Raw genomic sequence first — 26,255 nt, 5'->3', positions numbered from 1 at the left:
CCGCAATGCACGCCGGAGGTTCCAGCCCGATAAAGCCAACAGGACAACATCATCTGCAAAGAGCAGAGAGGAAATCCTGTGGCCCCCAAACCAGACCCCCTCCGGTCCCTGGCTGCACCTAGAAATTCTGTCCATAAAAACTATGAACAAAAACCGTTGATAAAGGGCAGCCCTGCCAGAGTCCAATGTGCACCGGGAACAAGTCTGACTTACTGCCGGGTATGCGAACCAAACTCTTACTCTGGTCATACAGAGACCGGACAGCCCTCATTAAGGCTCCCTGGACCCCATACTCCCAGAGCACCCTCCACAGGATACCACAGGGGACGTGGTCAATGGCCTTCTCCAAATCCACAAAACACATAAGGACTGGATGAGCAAACTCCCACAATCCCTCCAGCACCCTAAAGAGGGTGTAGAGCTGGTCCACTGTTCCACAACGGGGGAAAACCGGAAACCACACTGTTGTTCCTGAATCTGAGGTCCAATTATGGGACGAACTCTTCTCTCCAGTACCCTGGCATAGACTTTCACAGGGAGGCTGAGGAGGGTAATTCCCCTGTAGTTGGAACACACTGTAGCATTGCCACACAAATATAAAATTGTCATATCGCTGTTGGGATAAAAAAAGTAAATGATTTCTAAATTGGCCACCAATATTAATGGTCCAGTATGTCATTGTTAAGTTTCCAGGTGAGCACATTATAATAGTTTGATTTGTATGTATTTGGTTTTGGATTATGTTTTTGTGGACTACAAATATGGCGGCCAAGAGACTTCCTGCCGGTGACTTCCGGTTACTCAGGTGTGTGGCTTATTGTTGGAATAATGTACCGGTATATAGGTTATCTCATATTTGCTTATTTTATGCATCACCTTGCTATATATATATATATATATATAGGTGATTTAATCATGTTTGCAGAAGTGTCTGTGTGTGTCCAAATCTGTTTCACAGGAAGGTGGAGGTGACACCCTTGGGAGAAAATGTTTATCTTTGCGTCTTTTCAGCATTCTCCTGAGAACCTGTGTTAGCTATGTCTAAAATGAATCGAAGGACGCTCTGTGTTAGTTTATCTGTGAGAAACGGCTTTGCAGGTCCAGAGATGATTTGAGAAGACTGTGGAAGGATGGACATGTTGTAATAAATGCTTTCTGATAGCGCTGCAGCTGTGTTTTTATCTGTTTCCCCTCCTTAGAGCTCAGCGCATGTGTAACTTAGGGAAAATCCAAATCAACTTATTAAAAGAGGAGGCAGCAGAATTTGCGCCAGAGTGGAGAGAGATTGTTTACTGGGTAGATCTCTGTCTGCTCTCCTCGTAAAGGTACCTTTGTCCGTTGGTCTTTCTTTCCTTTTTGAATTGTTATGATGTTGCAGGTTGTTTGAACCCAACACTTATGACAGCTAATGTTCTTTCCTTTCATCAGGGGGTTCTGAAAAGTTCTTTTCTGGCTCGTCACCCCGGACCTGTCTACCATGGGAGACCCTACGAGGGGCTTAAGCCCCAGACAGCTTAGCTCCTGGGATCACTCAAGCTCTCAAACTCCCCCACTACATTAAGGTGGCGGTTCACGGGGTAGATTGCTGTTATTCTTCTTATTATAACTGTTATTTTATCTATTTTATTTTATTATTTTATAAGCTACTTGCACTCTGGGGCGAGAGTAAACTAATTTCCTGTATGTCAGGAAATGTGCTATATGTCATGTGTTTACAGCATTTTTGACATTAAAGATTAGTTTGACTTTGACTTTGACTTTATTCCTTTATCAAATATTGTTAATTTTATAACCTCTTTACTCTTAACTTGGTTGATCTTAATCTTTTCCTGAAAAAAAAAATACACAGCCATTTTAACTTTAATTTTTGGAAAATATGCTAATATTTCATGCCCATCTTCAGAGCCCATTGGCTCTGAAGAATGTTCAGAACCCTTTTATTGTGAAAAATAGATTTTACAGGAACTGGGAAATAGTTAAAAAAACATCAGATGTCAACTTCAACCTAGTAAACGCCGGTCCTTGAAAATATTGTCTGACATTGAACAGGCCTGCCTCTGCAGGTTTACTCAATTCTTTAATTTCTCTTCCCCAAAACTTTCCTTCTTTTTCTGTTTGTTCTTTCTAGAGTGCACTCACACTTGTGTCGGTGCGTGCTCACATGATCTGAGCACTCACCGACGCAAAACGCATGACTTTTGACCTTGCTCAGCTTTCAGGGAGGTTTTATCAGGATGACTAGTCTGTCATTAGTTTGAGTTCTTGTTCGTTTTCTGACTCTTGAAACTCATAAATCTGTCCAGTGTTTCAATAGTTGAACCTGTTGTTGCCATGGAAACAAATTTTTTGTAAAGAAAATCTAAGTAACAGTTTTCTTCCACTGCAGACTCTTTAGAGAATCAAAGATGTTCAATTTCTGGAACATCCAGAAAATCTTTGAATCCAAACCTTTCAGCTTCAGTGAAGAACTACAAATGTAGAAATGAACCAACCAGCAGCTTCAATGTTCTGACCTCAGAGTCTGCAGTCTGCAGTTTGGACTCTCCAGTCCAGAACACAGAACCTTCATGGATGAATCCTCCAGGAAGTTGTTGCTCAGGTCCAGTTCTGTTAGGCGGGATGGGTTTGACTTTAGAGCTGAAGCCACAATTTCACAGTGAGTCACTGAGAGTCCACATACTGGAAGTCTGTGAAAAGGACAGAAACAGGTGATCTTATGATAAATTCAGGCTGTGATGAAGTTCCAGCTGGACATTTAACTCTTCATCAGAGCTTAATTTTCCTCATGAAACAGTCCTCCTCATCAGTCTCTATCAGACCTTCATCCTTTCAGAGTGGATAGAAAGAACCTCCTTCAGGTTCCTCTCTGTCATTTCTGCCTCACAGCTTCTTTGACTCCTTCATTCTCCTTAGAACACGCGGCTTAACATTCAGCCTCTTGTCATGTGTTCAGAGGGAGAGCTCTGTTTGTTTAAGAGCTGTGTTCACAGACTGTCTGGAAAAGGGAAACAGCAAAGAAAGAGGCCAGGGGGCGGAGCTTCAACAGGAAACAGAGAAGCGTCTCACTCCAAAAAAAGCAGGTGGATTCTTTTGTGTCTCATTAAAGCCAGGAATCTTCTCCACAAGCCTCAAGAGACCATAATGACATCACTCTAACCTTTAACTATTTTAAACCATCCTTGTTTAAACCTTTCAGAAGGTTCTCGATTGGATTTTATTTGGACAAATAGGATCCTTCTTTGCTCTTTAGCTAAAAGATCAGGTGAGTGTTCAAAGCAAACTGATATTCTTCTTTTCTGTTTTTTTTATTTCTAAAAATTCTCAAACCTTTCATTCTTTGTAAATCAATCTGAACACTGATCTGCTTTATCATCACAATTACTTCTGGACTCACTTGAACTTTCTGCAGTTCCTCACAGTTGGTATCAGTCTCCGTTTACCCTCATCTGATGTCTTGTACTGGTTCAGATCCAGTTCATTTAGAACCTCCTCTGACATCTGCAGAGTGTAGGCCAGAGCTGAGCAGTGGATCTCTGAGAGTTTCTTCTTTGAGTTGTTCTTTGACTTCAGGAACTCTTGGATCTCCTGATGAACTGAGAGGTCCTTCATCTCCATCAGACAGTGATAGATGTTGATGCTTCTGTCAGGAGAGACTCCTCCACTGTTGATATTCTTTAGGTTGTTGATGGCTCTCTGGATGGTTTCTGGATTCTTCTTTCTCTGACCAAGCAGGCCCACTAAGCGTCCCTGGATGGTTCCTGGATTCTTCTCTGTCTGACCCAGCAGGCCTCCCAAGAGTCTCTGGTTGGACTCCACAGAGAGACCATAAAGGAAGCGAACCAGCAGGTCCAGGTGTCCAGTTTTACTCTGCAGGGATTTCTCCATGACTCTACTCAGAAACTCATCCAGGGATGGGTTCTCCATATTGTTGTCCAGGAAGTCCTCAATGACCTTTACCTTCCTGTTGGAGTAACAGTGGAACATGTAGACTGCAGCCAGAAACTCCTGAACGCTCAGATGAACAAAGCTGTAGACCGGTTTCTGGAAGATCTCACACTCTCTTCTGAAGATCTCAGTACAAACTCCAGAGTACACTGAGACCTCTGTGACATCCAGACCACACTGCTGCAGGTCTTCTTGGTAGAACATGATGTTTCCTTTCTCCAGATGTTCAAATGCCAGCCTCCCCAGCTTCAGAAGAACTTCCCTGTCAATCTCTGTCAGCTCTTGTGGACTTGTCTGATGTTCCTGCTGGTACTTGTTCTTCTTCCTCTTTGTCTGGACCATCAGGAAGTGGGAGTACATGTCAGTCAGGGTGGTGGGCAGCTCTCCTCTCTGCTCTGTGGTCAGCAGCTTCTCCAGAACCACAGCAGTGATCCAGCAGAAGACTGGAACTTCACACATGATGTAGAGGGACATGGAGCCCTTGATGTGGGAGATGATTCTGCTGGACAGCTCTCCATCTGGGAACCTCCTCCTGAAGTACTCCTCCTTCTGAGCATCATTGAAGCCTCGGACTTCTGTCAGTCTGTCCACACATGAAGGAGGGATCTGATTGGCTGCTGCAGGTCTGGAAGTGATCCAGACCAGAGCTGAGGGCAGCAGACGTCCCTGGATGAGGTTAGTGAGCAGCACGTTGACTGAGGACTTGTGTGTGACATCAGACACCATCAGACTGTTGTTGCAGTCCAGAGAAAGTCTGCTTTCATCCAGACCATCAAAGATGAACAGAAGTTTGCAGACAGACAGCTGTTCTGCTGGGATCTTCTGGAGTGTTGGATGGAACAGCTGGATCAGAGAGAGAAGACTGTGCTGCTCATCTCTGATCAAGTTCATCTCCCTGAAGGACAGAGGAACCACAGCACTGATGTCTTGGTTCTCCAAGCCCTCGGCCCAGTCCAGAGTGAACTTCTGCACTGAGAAGCTTTTTCCAGCTCCAGCAACTCCGCTGGTCAGAACCACTCTGATGGATCTGTGTTGGTCAGGGAGGACTTTGAAGATGTCTGGGTTCTTGATTGCAGTGTCATGGAGCTGGTTGGTCTTGGTGGTGGTCTCCAGCTGCATCACCTCATGTTGGGTGTGAGCCTCTGGTCTCAGTTCCTCTGTGATGTAGAGCTCAGTGTAGACCCTGTTGAGGAGCGTTTGTCTTCCTGCTTCTTCAATTCCTTCAGCCACATGTTCACTTCTGCTCCTCAGACTGATCTGATGTTCTCCAAAACTCTCCTGCAGACCAACATCTGCTGAAAGAGCAGAGAAGAAAGCTCTTTCATGAGTGTTCCACATGTTTCCAGAAGAATCCATCAGTAGATGATCAGGCTCTGACTCACCAGCTCTGGGTCTTTCTGCAGACTGGGGTCCACTCCTCTTCTTCTCTCTGTGGACACGAAGGAGAAACGTTAGTGAACAACAATCAAAGCCTTCAGTGGGAAGTTCCAGACTAACGCTGATCATAGAGCAGATCTAGTCCATCTGAAGGAGTTTGGAGCTCATGTCTGGACTGAGCTCAGAGAAAAGTTCAGCTGTTTGCTTCATCCTCACAGACTGAGCTCTGTGTCCTCCAGAGTTGTCCAACTCTTTTCTTTCCTCTCAGACCTAAAGCGCTCACAGTTGATGTTTGACCTTCCTGGATGGATCAGCTGATGTTCTTGATGAGAACATTGTTTTTCCTGCTGAGAGCTGAACTCTGCTTTGTTCACTAGAAACTGCTTCTTACTGTGAGTCTGAAGGTCCTGGTTCAGTTTTGAAGTCTGGAGGTTTATCTTTGGACTCGTCACTCTTCATGGACTCACAGCTGGAGGCTGCAGACTGGACTCTCTGTGTGACCTGTTGACCTCTGCAAACACAAAACCATCAGAGTGTTGGAGGATCTGCTTCTTCATGAACAGCTGATGGACTTTGACATGAACACAGACTGAGCTGTTTAGTCTGGAATAACATGACATGTTTGGATCAACAGTTTCCAGTTGGAGGGAAAATGTTTCAGCATTTTCTGTCAGTCAATCCAGACTTTTTTCTAGAAAAGCTGATTCCAATTCTCCATGTAGAAATGTAGAAATTCTGATAGCAGAAAGTCAAACTAGAACAATGTGATGTTTGGAAAGCATGACAATCTGAATCCTAGGAGTCTGCAGTGATTCTTCTCATTAGACTGGAGCTGCTGTCAGTCAGAGTCAGCAGTCAACATGTTTTCTTCTCCAACATCTCTGATATCTCTCAGAGACTCTCAGAAGACTCAACTGAAAAGATCTCATCACACACATGATGCTCCAAGTGAGTCTGATCAGAGAGATCCAGAACTGAACCAGACCTCAAGTCCTTCATCTGAAAACTGTTGATCATCTGAACTAGAATCCAGCCTCCAAAAACTCTGACAAACACTTACTGTTCAACTCCTGAACCGTTGTCTTTTAAGTTTATTGGTAAATCCTTTGACATGTCACTCCTGTTGGACCCCCAGCTGGATCCGGATCCAGATCCAGATCCAGGTTGGTTCCTGTGAAGAATGAAGGTTGCTGGTGTGAGTGCTGAGCTCTGACATGGAGAAGATCATGGACAGTTGTAGATGTTCATCTCACCTCTGAACTTTGATCTGGTTGTCATGGTTACCATCTCTGCTTTTAGAGGGAGGGGCTCCCTCCTGTGTGTCCTCCCACTGATCCATGCTGCTGGATTCACTGGATCCACATCAGCTCACACACACCTTCCTTCTTCACCTGCAGAGGAAACCCTCCTCATCATCAGCTCTGATCCTCCTTCACCAACAGATCAGCTGCTCCTCCACTGATTGGCTCTTCTCTTGTGTTTCCTCTCAGGTTCAGGTGAATGCAGTCAGACAGCAGTGGGAGGCAGAGGAAGCTGCCATCAGCTGCTGCACTTCTGCTCTCCCTCCACCAGGTGGAGACATGGAGCTGCAGCAGCAACATTTCCATTCATTTTGACAAAGAAACAACAAACTTCCTGTTTCTACAATCCAGGAAACATGAAGCATCAAGAAAAACAGACAGAATTTAAAGAATAAGGTGAAAAGAAAGAAAGACATGAATTCTTCCTCTCAAAGCTCCAACAGAGACTTTCTCATGAACTTTGACCTCCACACAGGTTTGGATGGAGGAGAACAGGAAGGTTTGGGAGTCAGAACTGAAACCTTTGAACTCCAGAGCTTAATGATGGTTTGTGTTTCTGACAGAAACTCTGTATTTTGTCTTGGTCCTGGAAACTTCTGACAGAAAGCAGCAGTCAGCTGATTTATTCCACTTTCATGAGTCAGCATTTTAATTTCTGTAAACATCAAGAGTTTATTCTGTCAAAAATCTTCATTAAAAATGCAATTTGTTTCCATTTTCTTTATCAATCAGTGAAACAGAAACTGATCAATAAGTGAGAATTGATCCTCAGTTGTTGTTCAGTAATGAGATCAAATCTTTAAACAGCAGAGTGATGAGAGTTTGCAGAAAAAAGAAGATCTTTAAATATTCAGAGACAAACAGTCAAGTTAGTGAAGTCAAAGAAAGTGTTGATTTTCCTGAAAGATCTGAAGAGTCGTCTCTTCTCACCGTGTGATGCAGCTCAGATCAGTGATTCTGCTTCTTCCTCGTCTGCTTTGCTTTAAGAACACTTCACTTCCTCATGTTGTGTTGATTCTGCTGAGTGTTGTTGTTTGTCGTCACTGTTTAGGTTTGTGTCTTCAGATCAGCTGTTCAGATAAATGGAAAGAAAACCTATTTTTCTTTTGATCTCTTCAGACTTTTTCCTTTCAGTCAGGCTTCTGCGTTGATCTTTCCTCTTTAGTCTCCACTAGTGATGGGTAGATGAAGCCTCGTAAAGCATTTCAGCACATTACCCAAACCGTATCAATATTGTGTTACTCAAAACTGATTCCTGCTGGTTTGAAAACGTCATTGCAAGAAACCAAGTGGAGAAACTCACTGATATACTCATTAAATACACTAATATATGCCGAACAATATTTTACAGAGTATGTGTTATGTCATATCTTAATCTAAGTGTAAAATATCAATTACATAAAATGTACAATCAAATAACATAAATGGTTCCCAGATACATGAAGTCTGAAGCAGGAGGGGTATTTCTTTTCACAAATTTCTATTCCAAAAAAACATTGTTTTGTTAAGTATCTTGGCTTTCAGCCGATAACGTTTTTGGAGGCAAGTTCCCCAGCTTTGGAGAACACTCGTTCGAATGGCGCTGATGATGCTGGAGTGCATAAAAACTGTAGGGACAGCCTGAAGAGATTTAGGAAATTGGTTTTAAGATGGGCCCAATACTGCAAAAGATCCTGGATCCGTGTCAGGTTTCCCTCAGCGAGGTATCTTTTGACATCAATAATAGAATCTGCTGTGGTGTTGGTAGCCTGCCCTCCAACGTCCTTGTCCAGCTGCTGCCACTGGTTGTCTAAGAAACAGCAGATTTCATTTAAGTAGTCAAATACAAACCAGTACATGATTTTCAAATAAATACAAGCACAAATAAAGGGATAAACTTGAACGCAACATGCCTGAAGTGGGTGCCGATAACTGTTGTGAATACGTTTCAGGCTGCGGTTCAGCAGATGTGCGCCCAATAACAGCAGCACTTTCCATTTTTAATTTATTCATTGCTTCACCACACCTTGAGGAACACAGAGATCTTAGTGTTTTAAATCTGGGGTCTAGAAGTGTTGATAGCCCTTGTGCCATCCTAGGCACTTTAACATTGGGAGTTGGGTCATCTAGACCCACTAGACAGTGCGCTGAACCTTTTTTCTTCAATGATTTGTGATCTTCACTGGTGTCCATGGATCACATGAAATCTTTCCACCTTTATCCACCTTTGTCATGGTAGGGAGAACACGTCAATGGTCATCTTGACCCCATAGGATAGCACAAGGGATACTTTTAGCACACATAATGACTACAGATTGGCAGCGGTGTCTGTGACTTGTCGCCTAAGTTGTTCCTGTTGTGATGCCTGAGTGTGAAAAGTTGAAGCATTGCGCTCAAGTGCATGATATAGCATTTTCATCATCGAGATGACCTTTGATCCTAAAACTTTCTTCTCCTCTGCTGTGGCTTGATGGACAGGAGCAAGCACAAGAAGTGTTTCTCCTATGATTTTATATTCATCAGCTGTAAGTGGAATTATGTCTGTTGTCAATCAGGAAAGAGATAATCACACTGGCTCCTTCTCATCATTTAGCCTCGCCAGCATCTGATATGTACGGTTCCAATGTGTTGGCACCTCATTGATAAGTTTCAGGATTGGCCGGCCCATCTGTTGCTGCAATTGAGCAAGCTTCCTTTTGGCTATGGTGCTTGATCTGAAGTATGTGACACAGAGTGTCTAGATTTGTGTCTGATTGATGTGAGTGCAGGGATTTGATCACAGGATTTCTTAACTATTACATTTATAGTGTGTACAATGCAAATAGAATGCTGAATGTTTTGTAAATGCCATAATGTTTGGTGCTGCGTCGGTCACAAGACTCCTTACTTTATCAGCCATGGCCCAGTCATCCATTACGCCCTTTTTGACTCGGGCCAAATTGTCTCCAGTGTAATTTTGTTGAAAGGGTTGCACCCCCAACCCATACAGTATATACACAACTGCATATTACCATTGATGCAGTGACAGGTAAGGGCCAAGTAAGCCTCCATGTTCACAGATGTGCACATCAGCTTTTATACTTACTGTCACAGCTTGCTGTACTTATATTTCTTACCCACCTTTTCTTGAACAGTCTGAAAATTTAACCACATTAAGACAAATCAATATCTCAATTAAATTTCAAATGAATAATTTCTAACAAATTTTCTAAACAAACCCTTCTGGTCGGAAAAAACATACGATGGCTCAAGGACCTGAAGCAGTTCCCTGAAGCCCTCACTCTCAATGCTAAATAGTTTGCAGTCCTTGATGCTAAAATCTGGTCCAAAACATGCCTCCTGGAAGCTTGATGGTCAAATGAAACAATGAAAACAACAATAATTCATGTATTTATTATTCAGAAAGCAACAATTACTGAATGTTTTTATAGAAATACCTGTGTTTATTATAGGACATAGTTGTGACTTCTTCATTCATATTCCTTGCTCTATAATGAATCAGCATTGAGGAGGAGCTTTTATTTAACTATGAAAGTTTTGCCAAACAAATGCGACATTTAACCTACAAAATGTAAAATGATTAATTTCAAATAAGAGTCAGTTTGAAATGCAAAAGAATTCTGCTAGATCAAGAGGAAACTGAGAAGAACAGGATGAAACAAAAACTAATGCCTTTATTTGCCGGAATGACATCAAAATAGTCCCACACGGCGGACACCTTTCTCTTATTTCTGGGATCCATCTGAAAGCTTTGGCGCCTCTGTGACACACAGACACAGTAGCTGTAAGAGTCATGTGACTTTTCTTAAATGGATACGTGCAACGACACAGGGTTTTACTCTATGAGCTCCACACGTGAGCTGACGGGTCAGTGTTGGCGGATCGGTCACTAGACTCCACATCTCAGCTCCTCACCGTGGTTCTGAATCCAAACAGGTTCTGATTTCCAACTTTTCTCTAATTTTTCTGAACTGAAACAAAGTGAATTCACAAAAACACTGATCCAATCATTTCATCTGAATGATCTGGAAGTCAAAAAGTCGGAATCTCTGAGCCAATCATTTAATGTCTGAGGGTTTGATCAGGATTCATCTCCAATTTCTAAACACAGCAGATGGATATATGTATATATAATAACAATCTAACAAAACTATTACGAATAAGCAAACAAAATCATTTTACTACACAACTGAAGGCTGCATCTGGAGATCAAAAAAAGTCTTGGAGGGTGTTAAATGACATTCTCAGCCGCAGAACAAAAACTACAGTCATCCCTGATTCTTTAAAGCAATGTCAATCAAACAATTTAAGTTTACCTGATATTTTTAACAATTATTTCTGTTCAGTTGGGAAAAGTCTTTCTCAAAACATTTGTCCACCAGGTGGTGCCAATTACAATGTTTACCTTCAGGGAAATTACCCAAATTCATTCTTTCTAAAACCCACCTGTAAATCAGAACTGGTAAATATTATAAACAAGCTAAGATCGTCCTACACAGTTGGTGCTGATAACATAAGTAGTAATATCATTAAAGCCACAGTAAATGACATTGCAGAACCTCGCGCTTACACCATTAATCTTTCATTAACACATGGCATAGTCCCAAAAATGACTAAAATAGCTCAAATAATACCCATATATAAGTCTGGGGACAAAAATGATATTAAAAATTACAGACCCATATCAATACTGCCAATTCTTTCCAAAGTATTTGAGCGAGTTGTGTACTCAAGATTATCAGACTGTTTTGTAAAACACAATATACTAGTGCCTCAACAATATGGCTTTAGGAAAAACAGCACCACGGGTATGGCTCTATCTTAGATCTTGTAGAAGAAATTAATGATGCCTTTGAAAGAGGTGAATATGGTAATGGGGTTTTTCTGGATCTTTCTAAGGCATTTGACACTATAGATCATGAAATATTACTCAGCAAATTAAGGCATTACGGGGTCAGGGGATTAGCGCTCCAATGGTTCAGAAGTTAAATCTGTGGAAGAGAGCAATATGTAAAAGTTGATGAACTAAAATCACATAAACTCAACATTCAAACGGGTGTGCCACAAGGATCCATAATGGGACCACTCCTCTTCATAATTTATATAAATGATTTTGTTTACTGTTCCGGCGCCATCCACAAAATACTTTTTGCAGACGATACTAGTTTATTTCTGGCACATAGAAATATAGACCTATTAGAAAAACTCTTAAATGAACAACTAGTAAAAGTAGATACTTGGTTCAAATGCAATAAATTGTCATTAAACACTAGCAAAACCTTTTTTATCATATTCCACACATCCAGACACAAATCCACCTACAGGAAATTAAACATAAATATAGATTGGCGATCTCTACAACAGGTGGACTCAATAAAATTTCTTGAAATCCATATAGATCAATTTATAAATTAAAAAAAACACATAGATGAACTAGTTAAAAAATTATCCAAATTTGTTGGTTTATTCTATAAGATTCGGCACATTCTCCCATCAGATGCATTGCTAACATTGTACAGATCCCTGTTTGAGCCTCACCTGAATTACTGTAACATCAAATGGAATAACACATATTCTACCTACACGGCAAAACTCCAGATTACACAAAATAAAGCAAAATAAGAGCAATAACCTGGTCCATGCCAAATTCTCCAATGGATGCACTCTTTCACAGATACAGCCTCCTTAAGTCACCGGAACTCAACACTTATCATAATGCATGCACAATGTACAGTGTTGTTTATAAATTAAATAGTCGTTTGTGTGACCTCATTCCACTTTTTTCGCCCTCTTATCACCATGACACCAGGGGAAAGCATATGCTAAAAGGCAAAAACAGAAAGTTACAATGCACAAGCTTCTCTGTCTGTACTAGAGGTCTACAAACTTGGAATACTTTAGACAATGACGTTAAACAGTCTGCCACAATATATATGTTTAAAAGGAAACTGAAATTGCTATTATTGTCAACATACTGTACAAATGCTGCCCCGACCGAAACCACCTAGTAATGTGTTCGTGATTTCTCTCTGTTGACACTTATATGGCCACACGCCTGAGTCTATGTTGTTCGAATTCATTGTTCCATTGTCCAACGCTTTCCACTATATTACCATCATTTTCTCATACCATTATTGTATTTTATTTATGTGATTGTTTTCATTTCCTTTTCTTTTCTTTTTTCTTCCGCCATTCATCTTCTGTACTTTAATGCTTGTTTAATATGCTGGACCCCTAATAATAAGCAGCTGCTTCGGGGATGTCCATTTTTTCCACATTCTGTATTGTGAGGGGATTTGTTTGCTTTTGACACATTGTGGAAAAAAAAAAAAAAAAAAAAAAAAATGTGATGGAAGGGGCGGGGCTTCAGAGTGAATGACAGGTTGATACAGAAGTCCTCTTGGAGGTGATCTGCCTCTCAGAGTCTGCAGGATGTTTGTGGATTGTCCTGCAGACTCTGGATCCATGAAGACAGGGTGAAGATGAGGGTGGATCCTCTTCATTCTGATGCAGTGGGAGTGCTACTCTGACAGGAAGTGAAGCAGAAACTGAAGGAAGCTTCAGAACCAGCAGTTCTGGGAAGAAAGCAGAGGCTGAGGATTCTGGTTCTGAAGGTTGTGACGTATCAAAAATAAGCAGATCAGAACCTGCAGAAGATTGGAGAACAATCAGAGGATGGCCCTGCTTCACTCCTCCCTCCCCTCAAAGCTCTCTGTTAGAGCGCCGCAAACCTTCACGCACACGCTGGATTGAACGTGCACGCGTGTGCATGAAGTTCTGTCATTGCAGCCACAGATCATATCTGCAGACATAATCAAAGAGCTTCATCTGAGCAGAATATTCTTCACTTTCAAAGCTTCTTCTTTCATTTCTCTCTAAGGTCAAAGGTCGCTCCGTATCCCCAAGGCGCCTCTCGGTTTTTTTCTTTCAGCTCAGTGCGCCTCCTATTGTTTGGTGGTGGAACAGCTCTGCTGTAGCTTTGTTTTTTATTCATGGAGGATCCAGATGAGCCGAAGAAAGAGGAGACAATGATCCAGATGTTTGTCTTCTGCAGGTTTGTTCTCCTTCACTGGTCTCTTTCTGTGTGACATCATGAAGTTTTGTCCACAGGGTGTCACTGTTTCTATGTTCTGATGTTTTCTATTGAGTTCAGGAAGTTCTTCTGCTGTGAAGAAAAGTCTAAAGTTGAAGAATGAAGAACGAACTTGCAGGATTCTTCCTGGTTTGTTTCTCACTAACTGAAGAACAAATGTGAGTCTTTTGGTCAAACGTCTCCAATGATTGGTTTTCTTTGGTCCAAAGGAGGAATTCTGACCTGAAGGAGCTTTGAAGGTTGGAGCTCAGTGGAAATGTGAAAAAATCTGGAAGGAGAAAATGACTTTCCTGATGTTTCCTCACAAACCATCAAAGGTCAACAGGAACCAACAAAGAACATGTTGGTGTTGCAGAAAGATCTCAGAGCTCTGAGGTCACTGATGACCTGATCTAATCAGCAGCTGAACATTGAGCCCTTTATCCCGTACCACGAAGACACCTCTAAACCCTCATGATGCTGTGTCTGTAAAGTCTGCAGGTCACCATGACAACCGTTTCCTTCAGGTTGAAGATCTGCAGAGTTGATGTGAGTAACTTCCAGTTTTCAGTCGGACTCTCTGACAGCTGAGTTTGATCTGCTGTGAAGCTGAAAGATGAAAACCAAGTTTGTGAGTTTGTGGACGTGAAGAAAGATCTGGATGATTCCTTTGACTGGAAAATGTCATCAAGTTAAAGAGATTCCAACATGTTTGCTGTTGTCAATGTTCTGCAGAGAATGGCAGTGACTCATGTGACCATGTCAACTCAATTCAATCCAGTTCAGTTCAGTTCAGTTCTGTTCAGTTCTATTCTATTTGTATAGCCCTAACACACAACAACAGTCGTCTTGATGGGCTTCGTATCGGTAATTGAAAAAGTAAAACATAAAATCAAAAGGATCATGAATAAATAGAATTCATTAGGAAAATACTAAAATTAACTAACAAACTGACTAAACTAAACGGTCATCCCTGCCCTTAGACCCCCTTTCCCGGTAAGGAAAAACTCCTAAAAAAAAAAAGATTCCGGAAAAACCAAAGAATCCTCATTGGTGCCCACATGAAGGAGGGATCCTCCCCCAGGACTGACAGGCAATTTACCAGAACTCATAAAGAAGAATTAACTTATCTAACCCTACAACTACATATTTAAAGTCCAGCAGATGAGCTTAATCCAAATGGAGCTGGGGGGATGGCCGGGGGCGCGGAGTCGAGCCGGAGACAGGATCCAGGTCGAGACAAGCATGACCTGTGCAAAATGTGCAAAATTAATTTGCGCAAAACACAATGTGATGACTGGTCACTTTTGTGCTGTGTAAATGTATAGACACACACACAACTTCATATTGCAATTGTTTGTCTGTTGTATTGTGATTTTGTTTTTTTCTGGTTCACAGTGCATGAATGTAAAACAAAATTTCAAGATTATGTTTCAATTTTATGTAAAAGTATTGTATTTTATATGTTAGTCTTTTAAAAGTAATACAGTAGTGAAAAATTTGAAAAAAGTTTGAACATGTATATTTTTAAGAAAAACGAGTGAATTATCTAATAATTGAACCACTACCTGTTAGAGGTAAGGAACACAATTTCACTAAGTTTTGATTGAATATTTCATTAATAACTCCCTTACTAATTATTATCACTGCTTGTTTTTGGTTTTCAGATATCTTTTGATTAATAAAACATGCAGCAGGTCAAATTGACCCAGGAACATCATCTCTGTTCCTCACAAATGAACATAACAGGAGGATTAACAGCCCAATCCTCAGAAGATCTGAGCTGTCTGGAGGTGACGCCTCCTCCTGCCCCCTGAAGGAGCAGCAGAGAGGAAGAGGAGAAGCTGAGGGTTCTGCTCATGTGAGCGTCTGCAGAGTGAAGCTCCCACACAGACTCTGCTGGGGGGTGGAGCTCAGGTGTCCTGTGGGCATGTCAGCGGTGGAGGACAGCAGCCACGGAAAAGTGCAGCAGCTGACCTCTGAGCGGCTCTGTTCTGCTATAAAAGAGATTAGATTAGATTCAGCTTTATTGTCATGACACAGAAAAACGGGTACAAGGAAACGAAATGCAGTTTGTGTCTAACCAAAGTGCAACAAGCAGTAAAGTGCAGGATAGAAACATGTCATAAATATAAGTTAGATATGAATACAATATACAAGATAGTACTACTATAAACAGTTTGTCCAGATTTCCTGGTTGACTGATTATAAATGTACAGGAATATTATATATTTGCATTTAGGGATGAGTCTATTTACAGTGTAGTCTTACATACATGTTCAAAGGAGACAGCTTTGGAAAAAATTGTTTCTCAGTCTGCTGTGGGTGGAACCAGCTGACGACCTGCTGTTGCCATGGAAACAGACTTTGGAGCAAAGGGTCTGAACCTGCAAATGCAGCTGGTTTCTTCCTGCAGGGTTTGTCTGTCAGACCTTCATCAGGCAGAAGAATCCAGAACCAGATTTGAAATGTTTCCCTCCTGAAATCCTGAAGGTCTTTTTCACAAACTCAACCCTGATAGAGACTCTCAAACATCGGACTTTCAAAGACGCTTCAGGAATCCAGATTGAGGAGTTTTGGGTCAAACTAAAAGAAAATGAGAAGAAAAGAGAAATAAAGGTAAATGTAAACAGAGTAGAAAAGTCTGTTTTTTCTGATCCAGCTCCTTCAAACTTCCATCCATCATGTGATGTTTGGAGAAACAGAAAGAGAAAAAACTCCAAATCCGTTGATGTTTTACAGAAGAAAACAATCAAATCATAAATCCAGTCAATGATTACAAAGAAACCTCTAGACTGCATAAAAGATTAACCAAATTTAAGATCTGCTTTAGGATCAGACCATGTGCCTCATGTCCAAAGTCCACAGGAATCTGCTTTATGCATTCAGAACCGGTTTGAAACTGGAGCCGGTTGGACTTCAGGGACACAAAACTGTTCAGAAAATCCAGAGGAAGAAGTCAAAGAAAGAACAGCTGCATTTGTGACAGAGGGGTGAGTTGATGGAACAGCTGGGATGGAAAGAATGTGGATGTTTGCATTTCAAAGGCTTTCAGAAGAAGTTCTTGAATGTTAGGACTCAGCTGGGAGCCTCTTTGTTGGAATCCTAAAGGATCCTGGCTGAGATCAGATTCCATTGATCCAGCAGTAGTTTGGAGTTCTGGATCATGAAGTGATGAAATGATTTGGAGGAGTTGAAAGGAGGATCAATCATCTGAGCTTCAGCTTTTCCAATCCCATTTGATCTGGTTGGGATTTTTCTTTCTTTGGTTATTTTTTCATCTTTCAACCAAACAAAGAAACAAAGTGAAGATCTTCACTTCTGCAGGTGGAGACCATGAGCTCATCTGAAAACAGACAGACTTTAGGACTCTTCAAACACTGACCTCTGCAGGGCAGAATAGGAAGTGCAGCTTGAAGATCTGATCTTCCTCTTCATCAGATGAAACGACAGGCTCTCATGTGACTAAGAACATCTGAACAGCTTTGATCCTTTTCTGCTGCTTTTGCTCTGATGTTGCTTTAATTCTTCTTCAATCCGTTTGGATTTCAACTCCTTTCATAGATTTTCTTCATAGCAGCTCGACTTGAATTTGGACATGAAGGACAACAGGTCAAAGGTCAAATGTCAGTAAGGAAACTCTGAGCTCATCCAGATATTTAGTTTTAGTCCAAGACAAACATCAGAACAGAAGTTGGTTCAGATCCACAGAGTCCTGCTGGGATCAGAGTCCTGATCCTGCTGCAGACAGAACTTCTCAGAACATTTGAATCATCATCTGATCAAAGAAGAAAGACTTTTCTGCTGGCTGCAGCAAACAAAGGTTTGATGAAGATGTTGAGGATTGAAAATGAAGCTCCAAAGCAGAAACTTGATCCTGATGTACAGATGATGATGAGGAGGGTTTCCTCTACAGGTGAAGGAGGAAGGTGTGTGTGAGCTGATGTGGATCCAGTGAATCCAGCAGCATGGATCAGTGGGAGGAACCACAGGAGGGAGCCCCTCCCTCTAAAAGCAGAGATGGTAACCATGACAACCAGAGCAAAGCTCAGACGTGAGATGAAGATCTTCCAATTGTCCATGATCTTCTCCATGTCAGAGCTCAGCACTCACACCAGCAACCTTCATTCTTCACAGGAACCAACCTGGACCTGGATCTGAATCTGGATCTGAATCCAGCTGGGGGTCCAACAGGAGTGACATATCAGAGGATTATTTAAATATGTTCAAAAAAAGTCGTTCAAGAGTGAAACAGTAAGTGTTTGTCAGATACATGTTGTTGGAGCAAGATTCATGTTGGTTTGCAAATATGTACAATTTATAATATTAATACCATATGATATTGGGAAATAATGCAGCCATGAAGAGGCCCAAGTCAGGGTATCACTTTGCTGGTCCCAAGACTGGATACATACAGAGGGTTGTTTCAGGAAGGGCATTCAACGTAAAACCTTTGCCAAACCAAATATGCAAAACATGGCCTATGGAATCCATATTGGTTTGGTTCAGTTCTGGATCTCTCTGATCAGACTCACTTGGAGCATCATGTGTGTGATGAGATCTTTTCAGTTGAGTCTTCTGAGAGTCTCTGAGAGCAGAGATGTTGGAGAAACATTAAACAGAAATGAATCTTTTAACATTTTTTTGATTTGCTCAACTGTTTCGACCAGAAGAGAAAAAGCTCAGTCGAATGCTCAAATGAAAGTCTTTCAGACAGTTGATCTAATAAAGCAACCAGAGAAAATATAAAATATTGATGGATAATGGTTGGACTCCATTAAAACTGTAAATAGAACGTATTTCTTGGTCTCATCAACAAACTCAAACATTAACTTCTTCATTTTCTTCTGGTCTAAATGAGAATCAATGATCCAGTAAACTGTAACTCTGATTCATCTGTGAGTCAGAATGAATGTTGGAATCATTGCTGTTCTGAAAACCACAGCATTCATGATGTATTTATGATCTAAGATGATCCAAATCCAAAAGAAGTCAAACACCATAATGAAAGAAACTGGTACTTCCAATAAAACAAGTGTTTTTCTATCAGGATCCATCAGAGACTCAGAACTGGATCTGGATTTGAACCCAGCTGTGTGTCCTTCAGGAGTGACAAGTCAAAGGGTCTTATTATCGACTTTAAATCATCTTCTGGTGCAGAGAGGTGAGCTGTATGGAAATGTTTTTCCTCACAGACATTTCTATCTTTATACAGTCAGGACCATAAATATTTGGACAGAGACACATTCTTTCTAAGTTTGTTTCTGTAAATTACCACAGTGAATTTTAAATAAAACAACTCAGATGCCATTGAAGTGCAGACTTTCAGCTTTTATTCCATGGGTTGAACAAAAAGATTGCATAAAATGTGAAAAACTAAAGCATTTTTTAAACACAATCCCTTCATTTTTTGGACTTCTAAGTACTTGGACAATTGACTTCCATGCTATGACATGGGCAGGTGTGGGCAATTCCCTTGTTATGTCATTATGAGTGAAGCAGATAAAAGGCCTGGAGTTGATTAGAGGACTCGTGCTTGCATTTGGAAGATTTTGCTGTGAACAGACAACATGCGGTCAAAGGAGCTCTCCATGCAGGTGAAAGGAGCCATCATTAAGCTGAGAAAACAAAAGAAAACATGCCGGAAATTGCTACAGTATTAGGAGTGGTAAAATCAACAGTGTGGTACATCCTGGGAAAGAAAGAAAGCACTGGTGAACTCAGCAACGCAAAAAGACATGGACGTCCACAGAAGACAACAGTGGTGGATGATCACAGAATCATTTCCATGGTGAAGAGGAACCCGTTCACAACAGCCAACCAAGTGAACAACACTCTCCAGGAGAGTGTTGGCGGATCAATATCCAAGTCTACCATGAAAAGAAGACTGCATGAAAGTAGAAAAGTCTGGAGAAAAGTCTGGAGAAGGCGTGGAGAAGCTCATGATCCAAAGCACACTACATCATCAGTAAAACACTGTGGAGGCAGTGTGATGGTCTGGGTGTGCATGGCTGCTAGTGGCACTGGGTCACTAGTGTTTATTGATGACGTGATACAGGACAGAAGCAGCCCAATGAATTCTGAGGTGTTCAGAGACATACTGTCTGCGCAGATCCAGGTGAATGCAGCCAAACTGATTGGGCGGCGTTTCATAATACAGATGGACAACAACCCAAAACATAGAGCCAAAGCAACTCAGGAGTTTATTAAAGCAAAGAAGTGGAATATTCTTGAACGGCCAAGTCAGTCACCTGATCTTAACCCAATTGAGCAGCATTTCACTTGTTGAAGACTAAACTTCAGACAGAAAGGCCCACCAAACAAACAGCAACTGAAAGCCGCTGCAGTAAAGGCCTGGCAGAGCATTCAGAAGGAGAAAACCCAGCATCTGGTGATGTCCATGAGTTCAGGCTTTCATTGCCAACAAAGGCTTTTCAACCAAAAATTAGTAATGACCATTTTGTTTTCAATAATTTCATTTCATTCATCTTCTTCCGTTTTCCCCTTTCGGGGTCACGGGGTTGCCGGAGCATATCCCGGCCACTTACTGGCGAAGGCAGGGGGGAAGACACCCTGGACAGGTTGCCAGTCTGTCGCAGGCTCAAAATCACACACCCAGTCACACTCACACCTAGGGACACTTTAGAGTGACGAATCAACCTCTGAAGCATGTTTTTGAATGGTGGGAGGAAGCCGGAGTCCCCGGAGAAAACCTATGCATGCATGGGGAGAACACGCAAACTCTACACAGAAAAGTCCCCCATTGTTGTTCTGTTTAAGGTCCCCCAGCCGGGACTGGGGGAATTTGTCCAATTACTTACGAGCCCATGAAATGAAGGGATTATGTTTAAAAAATGCTTTAGTTTTTCACATTTTATGCAATCTTTTTGTTCAACCCATGGAATAAAAGCTGAAAGTCTGCACTTCAATGGCATCTGAGTTGTTTTATTAAAAATTCACTATGGTAATGTACAGAAACTAAATTAGAAAGAATTTGTCTCTGTCCAAATATTTATGGTCCTGACTGTATGTGCAGCAGTGAGTGTTGGAGCTTTTCCACAAACACAGAATAGATCTTGTAGATTTTACTGAGTGTTTGCAGGACACCAGTGGGTCCAGTTGGATCTGATTGTTGCTGATTCTCCACAGACTGGACCAGCAGAGCTCAGAGACTCCCAGTGGTCTGTCTGTCAAGCAGCATCAAACACAGCTGGACTCCATCTTTCTGGTCTGTACATGAACAACAACTACTTTTCCATCATTCTGTCCACAGTCGTCTCCATGCTGCACTTTGGACACCAGTGGACTGTCAGTGTGTCCAACATGGAGCTGATGTTTGGCTCCATGACTTCACTCTGATTGGCTCATTCATCTGGAATTCTGTTGCAGCTGCTGGAGGACAACATTGTCACTTTTGTCAAGAAGGAGCTGAAGAAGATCCAGAAGCTTCTGAGTCACAGAGAGGATGAGGAGGAGCTGGAAGATGAAGATGAAGGGCTGAGAAGCAGCAGAGAGTCACAAATGAAGATCACAGTGAACTTCCTGAGGAGAATGAAGCAGGAGGAGCTGGCTGATGAACTGCAGAGCAGTAAGAGGGTTTCTCTGAAGGTTTCAGCTGCTGAGAAATGAAGATTTACTGATGTCTGAACACAAGGAACCACAGGGATTCAAACCCTCATCATTCAGGGCTGCAGAGAGTTGATTTACTGTTTGTTGTCTTCATTCAGGATCTTCTGCTGCAGTTTGTCGACATGAAGTCCAATCTGGTCTGAAGAAGAAGTTCCAGTGTGTGTTTGAGGGGATCACTAAAGCAGGAAGCCCAACCCTTCTGAATGAGATCTACACAGAGCTCTACATCACAGAGGGAGGAAGAGGAGAGCTGAATGAAGAACATGAGGTCAGACAGATTGAAGCAGCTTCCAGGAAAGCAGACAGAGCAGAAACAAGCATCAGACAAGAAGAGCTCTTCCAACTCCCAGATGGAAGACAAGAACCAATCAGAACCGTGATGACTAAGGGAGTGGCTGGCATCGGGAAAACAGTCTTAACACAGAAGTTCACTCTGGACTGGGCTGAAGGCAAAGCCCACCAGAACCTCCACTTCACATTTCCATTCACTTTCAGAGAGCTGAATGTGCTGAAAGAGGAGAAGTTCAGCTTGGTGGAACTTGTTCATCACTTCTTCCCTGAAACCAAACAAGCAGGAATCTGCAGCTTTGAACATTTCCAGGTCCTCTTCATCTTTGATGGTCTGGATGAGTGTCGACTTCCTCTGGACTTCCACAAGACTTGGATCCTAAAGGACCCTAGAAAGTCCACCTCGGTGGCTAATCTGCTGACAAACCTCATCAGGGGGAACCTGCTTCCCTCTGCTCGCCTCTGGATAACCACACGACCTGCAGCAGCCAATCAGATCCCTGCTGTGTCTGTTGACATGGTGACAGAGGTCAGAGGGTTCAATGATCCACAGAAGGAGGAGTACTTCAGGAAAAGATTCAGAGATGAAGAGCAGGCCAGCAGGATCATCTCCCACATCAAGAGATCCAGAAGCCTCCACATCATGTGCCACATCCCAGTCTTCTGCTGGATCACTGCTACAGTTCTGGAGGATCTGCTGAAGAGCAGAGAGGGAGGAGAGCTGCCCAAGAGCCTGACTGAGATGTACATCCACTTCCTGGTGGTTCAGGCCAAAGTCAAGAAGGTCAAGTATGATGGAGGAGCTGAGACAGATCCTCACTGGAGTCCAGAGAGCAGGAAGATGATCGAGTCTCTGGGAAAACTGGCTTTTGAGCAGCTGCAGAAAGGAAACCTGATCTTCTATGAATCTGACCTGACAGAGTGTGGCATCGATATCAGAGCAGCCTCAGTGTACTCAGGAGTGTTCACACAGATCTTTAGAGAGGAGAGAGGCCTGTACCAGGACAAAGTCTTCTGCTTCATCCATCTGAGTGTTCAGGAGTTTCTGGCTGCTCTTCATGTCCACCGGACCTTCATCACCTCTGGACTCAACCTCATGGAGGAAGAACAGAAGAAAAAATCCTTAAAGATTCTCAAACTGAAAAAAAGCAGCTCAGTCCAGTTCTACCAGAGTGCTGTGAAGAAGGCCTTACAGAGTCCAAACGGACACCTGGACTTGTTCCTCCGCTTCCTCCTGGGTCTTTCACTGCGGACCAATCAGAATTTCCTACAAGGTCTGCTGACTCAGACAGGAAGTAGCTCACAGACCAATCAGGAAACAGTCCAGTTCATCAAGGAGAAGATCAGTGAGGATCTGCCTGCAGAGAAAAGCATCAACCTGTTCCACTGTCTGAATGAACTGAATGATGGTTCTTTAGTGGAGGAGATCCAACAGTTCCTGAGGTCAGGACGTCTCTCCACAGATAAACTGTCTCTTGCTCAGTGGTCTGCTCTGGTCTTCATCTTACTGTCATCAGAAGAAGATCTGGAAGAGTTTAACCTGCAGAAATACTCTGCTTCAGAGGAGACTCTTCTGAGGCTGCTGCCAGTGATCAAAGCCTCCAACAAAGCTCTGTAAGAACTCTCAGGAAAATCACCTTCAGTAAACAAATGAATTTGACTGAAAACAATAGTTTCAATAACTGCTGTTTGTTTTTGTCTTCTTCAGACTGAGTTGCTGTAATCTCTCAGAGAGAAGCTGCATAGCTCTGTCGTCAGTTCTCAGCTCTCAGTCCTCCAGGCTCAGAGATCTGGACCTGAGTAAAAACAAGCTGCAGGATTCAGGAGTGAAGGCGTTGTCTGCTGGACTAAATAGTCCAGACTGTAAACTGGAGACTCTCAGGTCAGGTTTCATTCCAATGTTGATTCTCTACAAAAGTTATGTCTGTTTTTCTCTGTTTCAGGAGAAAGTGTTAAATAGACATCAGTGCAGAAGAACCAGCAGAAGACTGTTGCATAGAAGTGAAAAGAAAACGACATACTGCTTAAATTAAAAATTCCTGGTTTTTCCTTATCTGATGGTTACAAATGTTATCCTGGTTTTTTGCACCAGACTAAACAGGAGAACTTAAGTCCATCCAGGTGTCGATATGTGGGAGAAGTTCGTGGTCTCTGTGTTATTTTAAGAAAACATGAATCAATAACAGAACTGCAGATTTCAAAGGACAAACAGTTGCAGCAGATTTCTGACCCACAGAGCAGCAGCTTCTCATGAAGAGATATGAGGAGATCAAACTACAGCAGACTGACAGGTCTTTCCCACAGACCTGGTTCTAGTGATTATTCAGAACTGAGCTTGGATCAGAACCAGGTCTTTCATGTCACATAGTCTTTAGGTTAGCTTCTGGTTCTCAGTCCTGGTGCTTCAACAGACACCAAATCTTTGCTGGTTTAGAGTGAAGAACCTCTGCATGTAGTTTATGTTCAAGGCTGTGGGCGGAGCTACCTGGCCAAAGGAAGACCGTTTGATCAGCAAACCAAGAAACTGAAGAAGAACTTAATGCTGACCAGGATCTCTCCCAATCAAATGTGCCGTTAACTATCTGCTCTAGTTCAGCAGCAGCCCTGGTCATGAAGGTCCTTCAAACACAGATGTTCCTTCAGGCAGAGCAACAACACCAGAGAAATCAAATCCATAACCCTTGTGCTATCCTATGAGGTCCAGATGACCTGATCCTTACATTGACGTGTTCACCCTAGCATGACACAGGTGGATAAAGGTGAAGAAGATTTCATGTAATCCATGGACACCAGTGAAGATCACAAATCATTGAAAAAAAAGGTTTAGCGCACTGTTTAGTGGGTCTAGATGACCTCACTCCCAATGTTAAAGTGTCTAGGATAGCACAAGGGTTTAAAAAAAAGTGGTTCTTCATCCTTCAGAAGACAAAATCAAATCTCTTTGGAAGTTCTCTTTTTTGATTCTTTAGCAGCATCAAAACATGCTTCATTCCTGCAGATCCTCCAGGACAACGTTCCAATCTTCTTTTAGCTACAGTCACTGACATGAACTGAAACTGAGACTTTGGACCTTTAGTAAAACTGTCTTCTTTCTGCTGAGGCAGCAAAGTTTCAGTCCTCACTTTCAGTCCCATCAGTGAGTCTTTATGGAAGTTCAGTTCAGGTTTAGAAAGGGACTTTTTACTGACAAACTGATCAAAAAGATACTTAAAGGGTCTATACCAGGGGTGGTCAAACTACGGCCCGCAGACCAGATCCGGCCCGCCACTTATGGATGGCTTCCGGTTCCAGGTTAATGAACGGACACATATTGCCTGCCGGCTGCTCTCTCAAGAGATTTTCGAGCGACTTAGTTATTTCAACGATCATCAATCGACTGAAAAACGCGGATTATCTCTAAGAAAGACAGCCGACCATGCCTCAGAAGAAAAACCAAGCAACAAGTAATGGTGATGACTTCAAAGCTGCACTCGACGAAATCCATGCTAAGCTAGCTCCTCTCACGGAGCTAGTTCAAGAGTTTCGAAGACTCCGTGCTCAAAACGAGCAACGTGATAATCTGTTCAAGATTATGGAGAAAAGACTGGACAACATGGAACAACAGGCGAGGATGAATAATGTCATTCTCACTGGATTATCGATCAAACCTCGGGGAAGGCTAAATGCAGCTGGAGTTAGCATGGCTAATACTACTAGCGCTAGCATTGCTAGTAGTCTTCTGAAATGGAGAGCAATGGAGAAACTCTGGAACACCAAGTGGAATCATTTCTCACATCTAAAGGGATTTCCCTGGATCTAAATACCATGGAGACCTGCCACCCGCTCCCCAGGAGAAAGGAGACGGATAAATCAGCGATACTCATCAGGTTTGTGAATCACAAACACAAGCTAGCTCTGATGAATCAAAGGAGGAATCTGAAGGGATCTGCTGTTTATCTGAACGACCATCTGACCAGAAGGAATGCTGAAATCGCCAAACATGCCAGGCTCCTCAGGAAGCGTAAGCAGATTCTGAACATTTGGGTTAAAGGCTGCAGGATTTACGTCAAACCACTCGGTGCACCGGACCGGTCCAATGTTCTGGTTATGAACACCATAAAGGACTTTGAGAAGTGTTTGATCACGGTCGTCTGAACCAACAGGCAGTAATAAGTCAAAGAGCAAAATATAATTTCAAGAAATATGACGCCTGGATTCATCGCTTTCTCCAAAAGTCTGAAGTGACCCTGATTTTCAGCAAAGTTCTGACCTGCGGACAACTTGACCTCAACTTTCAGCGCCGCTGATATCAGCCGAAGAAGGATATGGACCTTAATCTAATGTCTGCAGATATAACATCAAAGAGAACTATAAACTCTGCTTAACCCTTGTGCTATCCTATGAGGTCCAGATGACCTGATCCTTACATTGACGTGTTCTCCCTATGACAAAGGTGGATAAAGGTGAAAAGATTTCATGTAATCCATGGACACCAGTGAAGATCACAAATCATTGAAGACAGCGCACTGCCTAGTGGGTCTAGATGACCCAACTCCCAATGTTAAAGTGCCTAGGATAGCACAAGAGTTAAACCCAAAAGAACGGCTATTAATAAGCAAAAGAAGGAATACCAACCTTGGACGATCGACAAATTATGGACCCTTTTTTATTTCACAGTATTAGCT

General features: G+C 42.3%; 2 protein-coding genes across 4 annotated transcripts in view; one reads left to right on the top strand and one right to left on the bottom strand.

Moving 5' to 3' along the window:
* Positions 1 to 2,430: 2,430 nt before the first annotated feature.
* LOC110016625 (protein NLRC3-like) lies at positions 2,431 to 5,835 on the bottom strand (the record flags this gene model as incomplete). Its single annotated transcript, XM_023962172.2, has 4 exons — positions 2,431 to 2,687; positions 3,395 to 5,240; positions 5,328 to 5,443; positions 5,717 to 5,835. Coding segments are annotated over 4 exons (2,268 nt in total), but the record flags the coding sequence as incomplete, so codon positions are not given.
* Positions 5,836 to 16,533: 10,698 nt separating this feature from the next.
* LOC144986480 (NACHT, LRR and PYD domains-containing protein 12-like) overlaps positions 16,534 to 26,255 on the top strand; it is a 171,154-nt gene continuing 161,432 nt past the window's right edge. For all 3 annotated transcript variants that reach the window (XM_078933959.1, XM_078933958.1, XM_078933961.1), the window contains exons 1-8: positions 16,534 to 16,667; positions 17,591 to 17,728; positions 17,812 to 17,928; positions 18,725 to 18,838; positions 20,824 to 20,902; positions 21,064 to 21,262; positions 21,402 to 23,205; positions 23,300 to 23,473. In XM_078933959.1, coding sequence (XP_078790085.1) covers positions 17,643 to 17,728; positions 17,812 to 17,928; positions 18,725 to 18,838; positions 20,824 to 20,902; positions 21,064 to 21,262; positions 21,402 to 23,205; positions 23,300 to 23,473 — 2,573 coding nt within the window. In that variant the 5' untranslated portion in view covers positions 16,534 to 16,667; positions 17,591 to 17,642. The remainder of the gene's footprint in view (positions 16,668 to 17,590; positions 17,729 to 17,811; positions 17,929 to 18,724; positions 18,839 to 20,823; positions 20,903 to 21,063; positions 21,263 to 21,401; positions 23,206 to 23,299; positions 23,474 to 26,255) is intronic.

The sequence above is a fragment of the Oryzias latipes genome, chromosome 2 (genome assembly GCF_053564925.1).
Source record: "Oryzias latipes strain Hd-rR chromosome 2, Olatipes_Hd-rR_3.1".
Taxonomy (NCBI): Eukaryota; Metazoa; Chordata; class Actinopteri; order Beloniformes; family Adrianichthyidae; genus Oryzias; species Oryzias latipes.
Note: the sequence above shows the minus strand (reverse complement) of the source record. Positions and strands in the feature narration are given on the sequence as shown.